At 42.6% G+C, this 18,488-nt stretch overlaps 1 protein-coding gene across 1 annotated transcript in view; it reads right to left on the bottom strand.

The window, feature by feature from the left end:
• Positions 1–6,365: 6,365 nt before the first annotated feature.
• The window catches only part of DHRS11 (dehydrogenase/reductase 11), a 71,659-nt gene continuing 59,536 nt past the window's right edge, over positions 6,366–18,488 (bottom strand). The window contains exons 3-7 of the mRNA XM_038376320.2: positions 17,402–17,496; positions 15,716–15,845; positions 14,312–14,404; positions 11,981–12,046; positions 6,366–10,104 (exon numbers count right to left, since the gene is read on the bottom strand). Of these exons, the coding sequence (XP_038232248.1) occupies positions 10,063–10,104; positions 11,981–12,046; positions 14,312–14,404; positions 15,716–15,845; positions 17,402–17,496 (426 nt within the window). The 3' untranslated portion in view covers positions 6,366–10,062. The remainder of the gene's footprint in view (positions 10,105–11,980; positions 12,047–14,311; positions 14,405–15,715; positions 15,846–17,401; positions 17,497–18,488) is intronic.

Below are 18,488 nucleotides of genomic sequence, written 5' to 3'. Positions count from 1 at the left end.
CATGTTGCAACGGCAACAGGTTTCATGAGACATTACCCGCTGCATTTATAAGGTGCCCATCAGGGTAGTATCCATCTGACATTGCATGAGTTTATAAACACATCAAAGCCTTGCTCCAGAAGAGTCAGCCCCCGACCCCCCAATAGAAATGACATTTACTTAAGAGAAAAAATTCATCTAATTTGCTTCCCAGAGAGAACAAGTCACCAAAGTCATTCCTCAGCATCAAAGCGGGTACAGAGCTCTCCCTCTGTCATTAGTAACACAGCTAGAAAATTTCCATTGAAACCTGATTTTTAACCTGACAGTGCCCGGTCTATATGCATCTGTCTACAGGGCTGATCCTGAGCCCGCTGAAACTGATGATAGTGTTGCCACTGATTTTAATGAGCAGACACATGCGCTATACCTGTCTAGCTCCTGTACATTGATTTATAAGATACTAGGGTGACCAGATAGCAAGTCTGAAAAATCGGGACGGGGGTGGGGGGTAATAGATGCTTATGTAAGAAAAAGCTCCAAAAATCGGGACTGTCCCTATGAAATCGGGACATCTGGTCACCCTATAATATACTTATCACTGTAGCATTTGGGCAGAGGTTGTGGATCTGAACAACTTGTCCATGCTCAGCTGGAGACAACTGGAGTGCCAACAAGCCCTAACCCAAAGGAAGAGGTATAGAGCAATCCTTATTACCTTTGCATGTATTGCCATATGCCCTTGCTTGTAACTAACCCTGATAAACACCCTCACCACCTAATTCATCTAAGAATGCTCTTTAGGGCTCCTAATTTACCATGATCTTTTAGCGACAGCTTTGTTTTTAGCTTCCCTTTTAGCCTGAGCAGGGTGTGCTCCATATACTGTATTCCATTAGTGCCTTTTGTCTGCCTTCCAAACTCAAAGCATTTTTCAAAACCGAGGCTTCTGCTTTGCTGACCACAGTTAAAGGAACATTCTGTCTTCTCCCTGATTAGGTTTGACAGTCTGAACATGGTACCTTCCTGTTGCCTCTTAACTGCCCCTCATTAGTCAAGATGACCCTCAGTTTAGACCCAAATTTGTCTCAGCCCCATCCAATGTTGTGGCCTCTCGCTTTCATCATCATCCAGAATTGACATTCTTGACATCAGGTCATGTAGCTGCCATTACAGACAATACAAACCATTTCTTTAGAGCCTTCTTTTTTTAAGGCAGGGCAGCTGCTTGTTTTGGGGATCTCTCTCCCCACTGCATCCCACATTTGGGCCTTGTCATCGTGATGTATCCATCAGTCTCCCCCGCTGATGGAGCTACATACCCATCTTGCAGAGAGACAGGCTTTGCAAGGGGAACCGCTCTGCAAAGCAACAACAGTTTTCACGGTTTAACTCACACTAGAAAACGAAAGAAAAATTAGGACATAGCAACACCAAAAGGTCCCAGTTCCAACCTATAGACAATCAGGGCAACATGGAGTGGGTATTAATATTATTCCTGTGTTACGGATGGGGGATACTTATCACAGAAGGGCTTTCACTGAGCTCACACAGTGCATCAGTAGCAATGGTTGGACTAGAACCCAGAGGTGCTGAGTCCACATCTCCTGCTCCAACCGTTGCCCATCTGCCTCAATGTTTCCATGTCCCTTAGTTCCATAGCACTATCTGGGCATCTTCTGTGCCCACTGCTAATCCCCTGGCTATTGCTGAGCACCATAGGTCTGAGTGGATAATAAACAGGATGTAATAACAGGCAGCAATATGTAAGGGCTGGCCCTTCCTTGATTTCACTGGAGCCTTAAAGTTATAGTAGCAGGACAACCAGAGAGCTAGCAAGGAAAGGGTCATATACCAGCCGCATTTTTGTAACCAGTGGTTTGTTTCCATATCTCTAGGGGTTACTAGCTTAAAAAGATTATTTTTAACAACAAGGAAGGACATGGTGCATCACAGTGCCTCTGAGCTCATTAACGCAGAGCTCAAGCACCTGCTATCCAATTATCAGGTTTTCATTGTCAAGACATTAAACAGGAAACTCACCAGTATTTTTTTAACCACTTAATTATCATATGCTACAGGCTGGGGTCAGAGCAGGTATGTGCTGAGCCCGTCCCGTTCTCCTGCTTCCCAGCAGCTGCCATGCCCTGATCACCACTCCGCCAGTGAGCCAGAGCAGAGCTCACACTGCCTAGGAGGGAAAGCAAGAGTAGGAGCAGTGCATTCAGCAGTAGTGCTGAGGCTGCTGCAGTCAGAAGCCAGACTAGGAATATAGGTCATGTTGGAAAACGAGTTAAATCCCAAAGCTTGAACAAAACCAGCTGATGCTTGCTTTTAAAAAAAAGATGTTAGACCCCTGTCTACACTAGCATGTAAACACATATTAGCTAACATTTTAAACATGGATTCTTTTCCTAGTCTCTATATGGCTGGAGAGCAGAGAACTGATCCTCTCTCAGGGCTTGTAAACCTACAAACCAGGCTTGACAACTGGCTACAACCTGTTTCTCCCCATGTGCAGCAAGGCCTTGTCTACATTACTGGGGATCTGCCTTGATTTCAGCCATCAGCAGAGCTGCAACCTCCACACGCAAAGCTAGTATTTGGATCGTTGCTACAACGGGAGTTGCACTAGGGCAGTGACACCAAGAGTTGGAAATCGGACTTCCCCAGGATAGACAAGGCCTAAATTAGTTCTGTAAATCCCGCACATACCAATGGGAAAATTACTTTGTCCCCCAGATCCCATTGTCCTGTGTAAAGTGAAGTAGACACCGGCAGCAGAACATGAAACCAGCCTGTGCAGACACTGCTTCACGGAGGATCTCCCCAGGGTGGTAGACAACAACTGCATCCAAATGCGGAGTGGAATCAAACAGAAAGCCATGTCATCGACAGGCTGACAACTGGGACAGAAAAATTAGCCTCAGCACAGGAAAAAAAAAAAAAAAAAAATCAAAAAAACTTAAGCAGCTGGGCAGAACAAAGCTAGCTGGATAATTGACCTTTATCAACGGAGAACGTATATGGCCTGGTAAAGGTCAATGTTGTATCTTCACGGGCCAGGTTACAAAGAACATAAAAGAAGAGGACAGGCTGCTGTATTTGCCAGAAAGCACCGATGAGCCTCCAGGATAGGCAACATGAAGAGACTGCACAATGCTGCCTTATCCAGCAGTATTTCCTCCCTCCACAGCTTTACGGGGTGGGGTACATAGCAGCCCGTGGCAGTACAGCCAGGAAAACAGGCGCACTGTGGCGGGGACTAAAGGCTAAATTTAGCTCTCAGTAATATCCCTTTAAACTAACGGATTTATTCCGGTTTCGAGGTCAGATTGTGCCACTAAGCCACAGACATGACCGGGGGGGCTCTGTGGAGCCCTATCAGGCGCAGGGAAGCTCCAGGTGGAGGACGTATTGCACTGCATGCAGGCAAACTGGGCTACATTCTCCTCTTCTGTACGCTGGTGTAATTCTGGAGTCACTCCATTGCCGAAAATTGAGCCCCTGTGGGTGCCAGCTCTGAGCAGCCCCTGACTGCGAGAGCCTAAGGGCTGTGATTATGGCTGGGCCCTGTAGAGAGGGCTTGAGATGGAAGCTGCGTTCACGCATGGACAGAGGCTCGCCACACCCTGGCCCACAAACTGGTTTAAGGCTGGCAGAATTTGGCCTTAGATATCTGTCTGCGCGCACACATCTGGGACCCACAGGGGCAGTCACTTCTGTCCACCCTGAACCCCAGTGAAGTCAATGGGACTCTGTGTGGACAGAAGGGTCCCTCTGTGGGACCGGGGCCTTAGAAAGGTTCCTCTGGTGTATTGCTGGTTTCCAGTGCTGTTCTTGAACTCCTCGCTTCCAGCAACACCACCCAAAGAAACCCAACGGCAAAAAAACAAATGCTGAGAACTCGGGGGCCTCTCAGCCTGGCACATGTACATTCTGAGGCCCAAGGAGAGCCTTAGATATTAAAAAGCAAGTGAGAGAACTTCAGTTACTCCAGAGCTATCTGTGACTCCCTTCTGCAAGGCATTGTGCACTCAGGCAGGCTGTAAAATTCAGTGGACAGCGGAATCTGTCCAAACAATGTCTAACCAGTGGAAATATAAACTGTAAAGGTGAAATCCCAACCCATTGAAATCAACAGCAAAACTAAAATTGACTTTACTGAGGCTGGGATTTTACCCTAAGTGTTTACAACTGAGCTACATCGTATTTGCAACATATTTAGGATTACAAATAGGAATGGTTCATAAATGATGCATTGAATCAGCCAAATCTACTCCCATTGGCTCCAATTCACTATTACCCTGCACCTTTACACCTTTCTGATTTGGAAGTATTTTTATGTCCACTTTACACTTGTGTAAATGACTGAACTGGGTGCAGGACAAAGGTGAACTGTGCCCACTGACTTCAATGGGTGCAGGATCATGTCCATAATAAATATTAGTTTGAGCTTTTGGACCTTTAGGGTTTTTTTCTGCGCACCTTGCTCACACAAGTAGTCCTCTTAGGCCCAGCTCCTGCAAAGTGCTGAGCCCCTTCTGTAAACCTGGAGGTTCAAGGCCTTAAAGCGTGTATTCTAACATTCGGACAATCTTTTAAACAACAAAGGATTTAATAGAACCAGTCAAGTTTCTTTTAGTCCTTTCTAGTATTGTCAACCTGAAACTTTCAAAAATCATGAATCAGGCCCCCAAAATTATGAGATTGGCTTTAAAATCATAAAATGTAAAGAAACACTGGGCTCTGTTTATTTGTCTTCTGGTTTTTGAACCTTTAGAGTGCACTTACCTTTCTAATGTTTTCTCTGCAGACGGCTAGCAACTTACTATTTTTTAATGAAAGCTGAGAGTCTCACATAATCACATGACTCCCAGAGCTAGGGCTTCATGATAAATAGCAAATAATGGGAGACGTGATAAAAATCACAAGAGTTGGCAACATTGCCCTTCTATTTCACAAGATCTTTCTGGCTGCTCACAAGACGCCCAACCATTCATTAATACTCAGTTAACAATTTTTTTTCAGCCACTTGTTTGTGGTTGCAAACAATTCTATTTGCACTTGGGTAAATTGCACTTGGGTAAATTAGAAGGTGATTCATAAACAAATAGTCATGATGGAAAAAAGAGTCTTCTGTATCGTTTGCCCCCCAGTAATGAACAAAAGACTCCCTACAAGGATACAGTGCTAGTTTCAGGGTGGTCGTAGCTCATTTCTTGAGTAGTTCAAAAATGCAATTCAGAGTCAGATTCTGTCACCCCGATGTTTAGTACTTTACCTCACAAACAGTCCCACTAAAATCAGTGGAAGTACTTGCAGATTAAGGTACTATTCAATGCGAGGACGAGTAGCAGAATCCAACCTAAACTGGTTATTCATGAGAACTGAATGCTCTTTCTGCAAACATCTCCCTCTGAAAGACAAGCATCCATGAGGCCAATCGAAAGTCCACTGGAGTCATTGGAACGCCATATATTGAATTCAGTGGGTTTTGGATCGTCCCCTGTATGTTTTAAAGCAATTACACAAATGGTTGCCATGAAAGTAAGAGCCCAACCATCAGCCTTTACTCATCTGAGACCTTGGTTTTAGTGAGAGAACCCTTAGCACAGACCTGACAGTGGGATTCATTTGGGTGCTCTGATGGATCCCTGTTGAAGTCAATAAGGCTCTGTACAGGTGCAAGGCCAACCCATGCGGCCTGACTGCAGGCTTGGGGCCCACCTGAGGAAAGGATCAGACCCAGACCCAGACCCAGTTGTTTTAAAATCACTCTGTTGGAAAGTGTTTACTTAAAAGGCTGAGACAAATAGTTCATTTTGCCCCTGTACTATGAAGAGTGGGACTGAAGGAAGAGGGACAGCTTTCAGGAGGGACCTAGTTAGGTGTGATACCAGAGGCTACGGATTGTACGCTGGTGGCCCAGTGCTACCTGACAAACAGTGGCCTCTCCGCGTGTAAACACTGGTCTCTATGCACGTTCAATAAAAGTCTCTCTCCTGCAACTCCACCTGCCTGCTGCATCACTTAACGGCTAGCAAAACCACCACCAGCTCTTACACCAGTTTCTGAGTCACCCATTCTTAGAGATGTAACCTGAGAATCTTCCCTCTGCCATATTCGGACACAGGCGTTGGCAGATACTGTCAGAAAGAACATCTGTATCTTTAATAAAAACACATCACTGCTACAATTTAATGTCAAGAATTATTATCGATTTCCAGTAGTGCCAACAATGTCCTAGGCCCTGTACAAAAACAAAGGAAGCTATGTTCCACACCCTGAAATCACTCTGCTTGAATTCTTCATAAGACAAGTGTTTTTTTTACACACGGATTTAACTGTATATTGTATCTTTAAAAAGTAGGACAAAGCCATAGTATTTTTCTCTTTTTATTTTACAGTTCACAATTAGAAACCTATCGATAAATTAAACAGTTCACCCTTCTGTTTGGGAGTTTCAAAACAACCCCTCCTCTTCCTAGTCGTGTTGCCAATCCCACATCATTCTGGAAAGATGGTTCGAAGTGCAATCCATCTAGGTAAGTGTAAATGAGAGGCAGAGCAGCAGAACTAGCCATCTGTTTTCAAGCCCCTTAAAGGTTTGCATGTGTTTTAGGAAATCAGCCAAAGGTAGAAACTTAACTGGCAGCAGGAAAAAAAATCCCTAAAAAATTTGGAACGGAAAACATACTGGACAGTTGGAAGCAAAATAATTTGAAAGACAACACATTATTTTATCAGTCTGAGAAGGTTACAAATGTAGAAAAACATTTGAATGGGACTTTTAAAACCATGAGGCTGCCAGTTCATATTTTAAGGAACACTAGCAAACTGGAATGGCCCTTTTCATAGAATCATAGAATATCCGGGTTGGAAGGGACCTCAGGAAGTCATCTAGTCCAGCCCCCTGCTCAAAGCAGGGCCAACCCCAACTAAATCATAGGAAGATACCTGAGGTAATGCTTTCTGAATTCAAAGTAGAATGATCAATTTAGGCCCTGATTAAGAAACGCACTTAAGCATGTGCTTAACTTTAAGCATGTGAGTATTCCCATTGACTTCAATGTTAAGCATGTGGTTAAGTGCTTTGCTGAACGGGGGCAGCAGGTTTCCAATTTCTAAACATTAATTTGGCTCAGACTCCAAATATTGTCACCATTTCCAATATTTTCTTTTTATAATATCACATAAGAATGGCCCCTACTGGGTCAGACCAAGGGTCCATCTAGCCCAGTGTCCTGTCTTCCGACAGTGGCCAATGCCAGATACCCCAGAGGGAATGAACAGAACAGGTAATCAAGTGATCCATCCCGTCGCTCATTCCCAGCTTCCGGCAAACAGAGACTATCACAAATGTGGCACAAGTGCATCTGTCAAAATGATGAGCTCCAGTTCCCAATGCATATAAATCCTTGGAAGAACACGAAGAGTTTTAAAGTTAAACCAAGCTGAATATCACAATGGTGCTGTACAAAATCTGGGAGGGCAGCTTTCGAAAATGTCTCACTGCAATAATGCACTAATGCTGTGACCCTCCTTACCCCAGTGCCACAAATCTGAGCACAACAAGGGCTCCAGTATCTAGAAAAGCATGTGCCATTTGTCTTGAGCTCTGTGGGACTGTTGTTAGGGACAGCGTCCGTTAATCAAGGCTGCACTGGTGTCCCCTAATTCAGCACCCAGGGGAATGCTGCCCAAGCAACAACAACAACAAAAAAGAATGGTTGGAATGCCGCCCCTGGAATTGTGCCGCCCCAAGCACGTGCTTGCTTTGCTGGTGCCTAGAGCCAGTCCTGGTTAAGTGGGACTTGAGTGGTACATTTTCTTGTTTCAAGTCCTCTGCACAGTGATGAATTTAACCTACAATGAATTAAAAAGCCAAATCCAGAAACGGCCGAGTCAGCACTTGCCTTACCGAGGAGGGAGGAGGACGAGAAACCAGGAATGGAAAGAAAAAAATAATGAACACACTTTTAAAGAGAAAAAAAAGTTATATGTTTTTTCATTTATGCCAGCATTACTAACGTATGCATTACCAGCTATTCTTGCCATATCTGTCTACTGTTGCCGACCTTTGGCACAAGTAATTCTGTGTATCACAAGATGTAATTAATAATACTTAACAACAATACTTAACACTTACATAGCGCTTTTCATATTCAAAGTGCTTTACAAAACAGATAATGAGTCCTCACAACACCCCTGTGAGGTAGGTAAGTATTATTATCCCATTTTACAGATGGGGAAACTGAGGCAGAGAGGTTAAGTGACTTGCCCAAGGACAAAGAGGGAGTTGGAAATCACGAGGTATTTGGCCTGATCCTGGTCTCTCTTACGCTGATATAAACAAGGAGTAACACCCATAGATGGTGTAAAACTAGTGTATGTGAAGATATCAAAATCAAGTTCCCTGGCTCTCAGTCCTTGCTCAGGTCACTTGACCAAACCTGCTCTACCTAATACAACAGGTTCACCACCGGAAATGCTACAGGAAATTCAGAGCACAGCAGAAGTGAAATCAGAATCTTAAGGCAATACATATTAACAACTCCACAATTGCATATCAGGTTGGAGTGCACACCTATGTCTCTTTTATACCATTCTAACGGAGCCTAAACATGGTAGCTAAAGTAGTTTTGCAACTGTAAGTGTAATCAGCTATGGGCCTTACTCTCCTTAGACCTAAACCAGTGTAAATCAGGTGTAACTCAGAGGAATTACACCAGCATAAAACTGGTTATGAGAGCAGAATGAGGCTTTATGCAGAAGTCATGCATTCTGGACAGCTTCAGTATGGTTCACCCCTCTCTCTCTTCCCCCACAACTCCAAAAGAATCTGATCGTATACCATTTCACAGTTTCAACATTTCCAATTCACTAGCTTTCAGCAATCAGCATTTAAACAGCACCATACAGCATTTCTAAGACTGCGTCAATATTTCCAAAAAGTATAATTGCATGCAAATATCAAACATACAAAAACATCAAGAATGCTATGAGATGGTACAAAGGATATATATGATCACAAGAAGACTGTACACAATTTTATTTTACTTTTATTAAAAAGACCAAACAACTCACTCATACTTTAACTATGCCACTTATACGTTAGATCGTCATTCCCTAGCCTGTGGAAATTCAGGTGCGTATCCCTCCATCTATCTACCTACCTAGAAAGAGAAAGAAACGGCAATCACACAGAGATACTTCTTCAGATCTGTCAGGCACAATTCATGTAAACAGGAAAGGAGTATTCTTTACACTTCTTCTGGCACTGTGGGATACAATGGGGAAGGGTAGTCACAGGCGCCATTACTGACAAGGAAAATTAGCTTTGAATAGATGCAAGAGGAACAGAAATTAGATTGACTGATACACAATATACACCAAAAATCTGAAGCATTAAGTATGTTGAAAAAGGTGGACAGTAGATGTCTTGTCTATTGTTTTGACTTTAGAAGAGAGGACTAATATTAAGACAAATCCTTTGTTCTAAGTACAAAGGAAATCTCCCTCCAATGCATTAGTCTGTCACAGCTGAACAGGGAAGAGGTGGAAATCACATCTGCCAAATGAAGTAGTTGGGACACCTCTGACAATCATACTTAAAAAACAGAGAAGAAAGTGACAGGTCATGTGCCATTTAATTCATTGCAACAATTCAAAGAATGCACAACAGCAGAAAGGAATCAGCAACCAAGTGAAGCTTTGAAGTTGGCAAATATCTCATGATGCTTCACCTGTGTCTGTCTGGAGCATCAGCAAACAAGACCCAAACAAACTAAACCAAAAACCCAAACCAATCATATACAGTATTCCACTGATTTGCTTCCCTGCAGTGTTTTCAAATTACATTTACAGTAATAGTGAGGGGGAGAGATACCCAAGACCAATAGTAATTTTTTTTTTACTGGCTCAGCACCAGCTCAGAGAGAGAGAAAATGAAAATTAATTCTTCAAATGTGATCCTTGGCATCCAATTAAAATGTTGTCAACCAGCAGATGAAACCCTAAACTACTGGAGGGCGTGAAGGGGGATTGATGCATGGTGCTGCTTGCATTCCTCTTCATTTACTACGAAATCTGCTCTGTAGGCCTCATCTGAATATCTCCGATCTGGAAAAGACCAAGAGGTGATTTTACAGTAGCACTGAAGCCCATTTTAAAAGGTTCACAGTGTGCTAAACATAAACACGCTAAACATGTGTGAAACATAATAATGACAAACTGCAAATGAACACAATGCATATGACAAGATATAGATCCCTTCAGAGTTATTCAGCCACCAGTCATTAGGTTCTGTTAGTTTTTAATAACAGTTTTTTTCTTTTAACCATGATTTTTTTCTTTTAACATAATTACAATGATTTTAATCTTAGTACACAGAAGAGAAGGAAGACAGTGTAAACTGATATTGGTTATAAATCCTCATGCTTCAGGGCATAAAGCAACTTCTACCAAATGAGAGTCAGGAAGGAACATTGCTCATGGCCAGGTTATTCTATAACCGCTTATTGCACAGATTCTTGCAACTTTCTCTGAAGCAAGTAGTGGCCACTGTCAGAGACAGGACACTGGACTAAACAGGCCACTGTAATGATTCAGGAAGACCGCTTTTATATCCATGTGTCTCACGCCCTGGCTTTGAAGGAGCCCATGTAAAGATCTTGCTAGACATTTTTTCATGTCCAAAGTCATCTGACATGTTTTCTTGCTTTCGTGGTATGGACCCGATATCTACATGGGTCTCCACTCATTAATATTTTTTTCAGAGACTCTACAAACCGGGATTGTCAGGGGTTTGTCACTTCACATCAGCAAAGAGCTGAAACGCAGCAGAGAAGCAAACTGTTTATTTATTTATTATGTAGTGGGTGAAAAATACATCTAGAAGCACAAAAGATTTGAAACCCCCTTTGGGACCCTCGATCAAGAGGCACAATGCGAGTGCAAAATAGGTATCAGGCAGATTTCCTAAAATGCTCAGCACCCAAAATCTGGTCATATATCTGAGGGATGAGTGGAGTTTGTGCATAACACAGAGGGAGACATTCAAGTTATTTTCATGTCTGAGCCACAAATTCATTGTGATTTTAAAAGCAACTGAAAGTACCCAAGGGAATTTACCAAGTAAAAACTACCTCAAATGCAAATTTAATAGAAGCATAAAACCAAGACAGCCAGGAGCAGAGGAGCAGCTCTTCAGTGTATAGGAACTATTGGATTTAGTTGTGGTGAGGTACTGGAAATTTGATACTTCATTCTGAATTCGCTGCTTGCAGGTGTCCTCACTGGTAACAGAACCTGTGCTCTTTAGCTCTAAAAGCAGGCTTCTGGGACTAAAGGAGCAGCAGTAGTAGTAGCCTGTTATCTTCTGTGTGGACCAGCCACTGGAGGGGAGTGGGTGCACCTAGCATATGTGTCAGACCTGTTAACAGCCCATATGGCATTCTTGGGTGAAGTACTCAATACCACTTGGGAAGAGCTGAGGCACAGGAAGGATGGTTCAGTGGGTAGAGTGCTAGCCCTGTAGGACACCTGCATTCAATTTCTGCTCTGCCACACGCATCCTCTGTGACCCTGGGCACTTAGCAAGATTGGGCCCTAAATTGGTGACTGGTAGAATCTGATCTAGCCCCAAGAATGTCAGCAGGACATCAGGAGATTCAGTTCGGAAGGGGCAAGAGATGTCCATGTTCCTTCCATTTTATCTAGGTTCTAGAAAGAGTCCCAGATAACTTTTCTCTGGGGATAGGAACTTTTTATCTTGTAGACGTACAGCTTTAACGGTTGGATCCTTGCAGTTTCAACATTGCCATAAGGTACATGTAAACAAAAATGATCAGTGTTAATCCCTAGGCCATGCTCTTCTGAGCACACAGCTGATATGGAGACTGCAACACTGATTAACAGATGTCAGGTCTGCAAAATTCCCCTTTACTCTTTCAGTTACACACAACAGAGATGTTATTTTACATAAGCAGCAACTTACCTGTACATGAGGTGGAGCACTTAGTACATATATGACAGCATTGGCCATATCTTCAGCTTTTAGACACTGGAAAGACAGATCCAATATTAACCGAGACAAAGGATTACTTAAGAAAATTTAACAGTAAAATTACTAAGTTTTTAACAAACAACACTTAGTGCATTTCAAAAAGAAAAACAGACATGGGGAAAACTGCATAAAAAATTTAACAAGGAAGTGGATTGTTTTTATTTTTGCATTGGCTATTATTAATATTACCATTACAACAGTGCTTTGATGCATCAGCTGAGATTAGGCCCCCAGTGTGCTAGGTGCTGTACAAAAATATAGTGAGATAGGCCCTGTCCCAAAGTGCTTATAATCTAAATAGATGAGGCAGGCAAGACTCAGAAGGGAAACAGAAGCAGAGAGAGAGAGAGAGAGAGAGAGTGACTTGCCCAGGGCACACAGCAGGGCAGCAGAAGAGCAGAAACTAGAACCTCGCTCTCCTGACTTCTAGTACTGTGTGCTGTCCACTAGACCACTCTGTCACTCCTAGGAAGCATATTTCAATTTTCTGGACCTCAGACACTATCCCTATGAGACATATTGCAAATACTTCTAGCAGATTTTCAGCCAGTGGCATAGTCATAATTTAATGCCTGCAAATATGATTTTACCAGAGCAATAGATTTTCAGACTGGGCTGTTTGCTACAGAAAAATATATACTCTTCTCTCCCTGCCTTAGTCAGCAGCAGACTATTCAGTATCAAAGTTAAACATACTCTATGCACATCGCTCACTTGTGCTGGATACTTTTATGTTCCATACTGTGTATAAACAAAAAAGGTACCATGAGCTAACCAGCATAACTAGTGAATTTGTGATGTGCAGAGAGAGTTTTCAAGCTACCAAGGAAGACCTGCTCCCTAGGTTAGGCAAATTGTGATCACACTCCATAGATTCTGGCAAGCTCAGGTTGGGTTTTAAGCTTGTTTTAATGGGATCTGTTTTATTTAAACACTTACTTAATATATTTACAACCCTAAAGCTGATCAGATTAAAACTCCCAGTATAGTGATTGTGTTAAAGATGAAGGGACAAGCCCCAGGGTGTGTCCAAAAAAATCTGGCCCAATAAGCAAAGGAGAGCAGCAGTAGCAGAGACCACACATGGGAAAATCACCCTGACAAGACTCCTCACTTCCCCCCTTAGAAAGGAGGTTTTGGGATGAGCAAGGGATATAGCCTGTGACAATGTGCATTACACAAATCCACTGGGCCAAAATCCTGCATTGGGTGGGGAGGAGAAGGATCAGACCATATCTGATACTCTTATCCCTGGCCAGCTCATGGCTTTACTTAGGGTCAGACCAATCAGTTGGGTTGAAGATTCCATCCCTCAGCCCCAATGTACTTCCTCACAGAGCTAAACTTTCTGCCCCTTACCCAGGATGGAAACCTACATTCTGCTTTTGTAGTGGGGAGGAGGGGGCAATGCACTAGGAGAGATATGGAAAAGCAACCTCTCAGCAGAAAGCTAGGGGTTTTATGAGGAATGGGATGACACTCCAGACTTCATGGACAAACTGGTTAATAATTAGGAACATTGAAATTTCCAGACTGGATCAGTCCAGTGACCTATCCAGTCCAATGACCCATCCCTATACTGATGAGTACCAGCCGTTTCAGAGGAAGGTACAAGAACACTGCATTTGTCAATTAAGGGATAATCTGCTCCCTTGGAAGGTTCCTTCCTGACCTCCACTAGTTTGAGGTTGGCTTGTGTTCTGAAGCATGAGGGTTTATATTCCTCCTAGAGCACTTCATTAAATAAATCAGACTTAAGATGAGCTCTGAAGGCAAGATGCTTAGTTTTTTAAAAATATTTTAAACCAACATCTCTACAAGAAGCTGGTTAGAGTCTGAATTTCCAAAACTGCAAGGTCCAGCTTTCAGAAAGTGTAGTAGCTAATGGGGTACACATTCTCTCCAATAAGACACAAGTCACTTAAACCCGCAAAATGTTAAAAATTGGTTGATCTTTATACTTGGATGTTCTTCTTTTAAATAAGAAAATTAAAAAAAAAGACAAACATTTTAAAATCTACAAGGTATATGTGGAGGTCAGTGGTTCAGTCTGAAGGGTCCAATCCTGCTGAGAACCTCCTAATGGGTCCTGAGTCCCTTCACCTCCCATTGATTTCGATGAGAGTTGAGGGTGCTGAGCATTTTTCAGGAAGCGCTCAGTGACATGCAGACTTGGGGTCCTAAAAGATTATTAGTCAGAGAGAGATAATTAGCCATGCAATCAGTGTAAATGTACTCTGCATTCGTTTCTCAGTTCCCTACCCTAATGCTCTCGTAGGTTGCAGCAGCTCTTTCTGGATCATTATCGTGAAGTTTAAAAGCAAATCCAGTTTCCACCAGTCCTGGAGATATACACTGGAAAAGAACAGAGCACATCCTAATGGGATCTGTAACTCCCCTTTCATTAAAAAAAAAAAAGGGACATATGTTAAGAGAATAGATATTGACTTAATGATCACTGAAGGGTATTACCATGGGGACCTCTGATAGATATCCCCTACCCCACAAAGAGAAGGTTCAGCATAGCAAATAACAAAATAACTTGCAATACAGTAAAACTGCTGAATAAAATACCTCTGAGAGCCAAGCTTACTAAACAGTTCGAGCAAAGCTAGTATCTGATTGGTGGAATCCATTTTTAATATATTTCCCCTGCCTCCTCAGTAAGTTACCACAGCTCAAAAAAGGCTATTCTCCCAACAGAATCCATATCTCCTGTCTCTTGGTCTGGTTCCCCATCCCTTTCTCAGAAGGGAAACTGAGGCACGGAAGGGCTAAGTGACTCGCCTGAGGTCATTTAGTGAGTCAGGAACAAAGTCAGCAGTAGAACGCAGGTCTCATGACTCCCAGTGCGAGGCCTTGTCCATTCACATTTCTATACTTACGTCTATACTCACGTTATCACTTCACTAACATGAATTAAGCCTCCTCAGACCCTGGTGAGGTAGATAAGAATTATTAACCCTATTTTACAGATGAGGGATCTATGGCATAGATAGGTTAAATTTCTACAAGCATCCTTAATTTTGGTTGCCTCAACTTTTGGGTGTTTAACTTGGACAAATTAGATGCTGATTTTCAGTGTGTGGTATTCTGAAAACTATTAAATCTGTACACTGTCACTTTTAATTTCAGGAATTTTTCCTGGTCCTTCTTGCAGGTTAGGGAGATTGGTAGGGGATCATGTGGATATGAGTCTAACAGCAGTCAGTCAGCAGACAGCTTAGAGTAAGGTTGGGTGAGTTGTGCCGCTCTGTTTTAGGGAGCAGTCTGCTTTCTCACTCTCTGTTTATTTGCAGCTCTTACATGTAATTCTGAATTCTAAGAAATAAAGCAGTTAAAGTTACATGGCAACCTTGAGGTAACAGTTTTTATGTTTTTATCTAACTGCTCTCTGTGTGTGCCACGAAACATAACAAAGTGGTTCTGAGAGCCTGTATGTTTGAGTAGTAGGTTCTCAACATCCCTTGAAAATCAGTTTGGGTGCCCAGAAGCTCAGATACACAGCAAGTCAGAGGCAGAGCCAGAAACAGATCTTCAGCCCTCTGGTTTAGGAGTGCTACCCTCGCCCTTAAAAACATGACTCAAAAGATAAAACTTCCTACACACATCACGAGCGAGCATTCCACTGTTCATTACAATAGCCGAGAGAAAAAAAACACTCACTGTAGCTCGTATATGAGTCTTGGCTTCCCTAAGTTCTTGTCTTAGCCCCTCCGTCAATGCTGTAACAGCGTACTTGGTGGCACTGTAAAAATGAACAACTGACTGTGGTACGACACTGTGACCGTTCATGCTGAGAAGAGAACAGAGAGAAAGGGGGTAATGGGGGGGAGAGCAGGGAACAACCTGAGACGTCCCAAATAGGAACTAGCACCATACTAAAGAAAGTAAAGTATTGCTGCCATTATGAACCCAAAGGGGGGGGGGGGGACATACCTATCCCACATGGTTGAGTACATACGGAATTTCCCCCTTTCCCGCTGTGAGCTAGGAAATGAGCTAATGGGCTGTGAATAGTGGAGGAGCATAGTAAACTATAAAATGAAATGGGGGGAATCATGTACACAGATTTTTTTTCCTTTTAACATAATTGATTTCTAGAACTAGTTGAAAAGTTTGGAATTTTTTTTTGAGGGGGTGGGGGCAACATTTTTATGACAATCTTTCCTGCTTTTGACAGGAGTGGTCAGAATGTTGAAAACATTTTAAATTTTCAATGAAAATGTTCCAAGTTTTTAACCAGCTCTACTGAAGTTCCCCAAAACAAATTAAAAAGAAAGAAAGTTCAGACCCATCGCAAAGACCGAGCTCCTAGGGCTTCAATATGGGATAACACTAAGGCTCTGTCTACATTGGGAGTGTTAACCAGAGGTAGCTGTTCAGTGGTGTAGCCACACCAGAGAGTCGACAAGAAAAAAAAAGCTAAAAGCTGTGATTTGTACTGGTGCTATATGGATGGATGGATAGACGTCAACAGTTGTAACTAGGAAAAATCTCCAGTAAACAAAGCCCGAGTTTATTAGAAGGTGAGAGGAATGTTTGTAATTGTAGGTACAAACAGAGTAGGACAACATACAGGGCCCAGCATCAGTTGAAATCAATATTAGTACCAAACATGGGATTGTATCATGCCAGTGCAGAGGGCCAATAAAAAGCCCTTTGCAATGTGTAAACCCTACATTGTGGCTGTGAATGGAGACCCCCCTTCCCAGGCGGCTTCTCCATGCTACTCCTACATTTGCCAGCTCAGTGGGCAGCGAAAAGTCTGAGGGAAGACGCCAGAGGATCCATGTGTTTATGCAGATTCCTAAGTGGTTCAGCTGTTCTCTCTGCCTATACCTTGGTCCCGGGCTGGAGGAGTGAATTTCATCTTCCCAAACCCAACACTTCACCCACACAGAGCTCCATCATTCAGGCTTTACATGAATGAATGTTGTCCATGAAGCACTGCCAGTGTGGGTGCCTGGGAGAGAAGAGGGCTCATTGATAGCCTGTGTCCAAATATTGTGTGCACAATGGCACAAGCAGCAGCCTTATCTGGAAAAGGAGAAGCTGTGAAGTGCTACAGTACAGGCCCATTACACAGAGCATGAAACAATATGGGACTAGTCAGTAACACATACTGGCAACCTGCTGCGTGAATCTTTGGTATCGAAAACAGAAAGGCCCAAAAACATACATGCACAGAAAAACTCCCAGTGAGATACAGACAGACTTCCAGAGACAAGCAGCAGGGGAGACAGGGATGGATAGCTTCACACTGTAAAGCAACAAAAGAAAACAGCGAAGAAAGCCAACCCACAGCAAATTAGGGTTATTTTCAGTGACAGCCACAATCCAGTCTCTTACCTGTTAATGTTAATAATGTGGCCATCATCAATGTTTCTCTCCTTCATGGACTGATAGACCTCCCGGGTGCAGATACTTACGGCCATAACGTTGACCTGAAATAGCAGGAAAAAAATGAAGATTAAAGCCCATTGCAGTGATCAGGGATTTCATGCTCATTCTTGTATGCTTGGGATAAACTCTGCCTTGACTTACACTCCATGTAACCACACTGCAGCCAAAGAAATGGGTTTTGCGTAAATATACTAGCATGCACTTTAAAACAAGTCATGGAGGGAAATGTGGCTGGAACCAGCATTGGTGACTTGCAAAGAATCCACAGCCACCTGGGACTTCACAGTTGTCACTACAATTCAACCACTACCATTCAGAACTTAGCAGGATAGAAGTCTGATCCTTCAGCTTCAAAGCACAGGTTCTTACAACTTAAGATAAAAAGACCCTCCATTAGCTGTCACCAGTATAGGTCCTCAGATAAATGCCAGGCAGTTCTGATTCCACGCTGTAGAGTGCAGTGGTGACATATACACCCTAGCCAGTTTGTTACAGTATCTATAGGACTTGTAAAGTTTGATACCATAACAACAACATCTTTCATTTTAGGGGATTAAATTCTCTAGGCTTTGTCTCAGCCAGTATGAATTTGATTTAATTGTTTTAAAACAAAGTGAGAGGAAAGTCGTGTTTGGTTGGTTTTGAGTTACGGGAAAGTGAAAACTATGTTTTCTCATTGTAAGTTCTTTGAGGCAGGGACTGACTTTTTATTCCGTGTTTGTAGGACACCTAGCACAGTGGGATCCTGGTTCATGACTGTAGCTTCTCACGACTACCACAATAAAAATAAATAAATTAAATCATTATAATAATAAAATAATAATAATAATAGTAAAAAAAATTATTTTTTTTTTACTACACATTGGCTGAGCATATAAACACTACCTGGGCATTTAGCCAGCACAATGCCATTACACTGGGAACTTGAGGCTAAAATCCCCACATACCAGGTTAAAAATTTACCTTGGTTATGTGGGAGGTCTCTAGAGGTCTCACCAAAGTTGCCCTGTATTCCAGAGCTGGAGTAAAGCCC

This window comes from Dermochelys coriacea, chromosome 17 (genome assembly GCF_009764565.3).
Source record: "Dermochelys coriacea isolate rDerCor1 chromosome 17, rDerCor1.pri.v4, whole genome shotgun sequence".
NCBI classification, from domain to species: Eukaryota; Metazoa; Chordata; order Testudines; family Dermochelyidae; genus Dermochelys; species Dermochelys coriacea.
The sequence above is the reverse complement of the archived record's forward strand: the minus strand, read 5'-3'. Positions and strand labels throughout refer to the sequence as shown.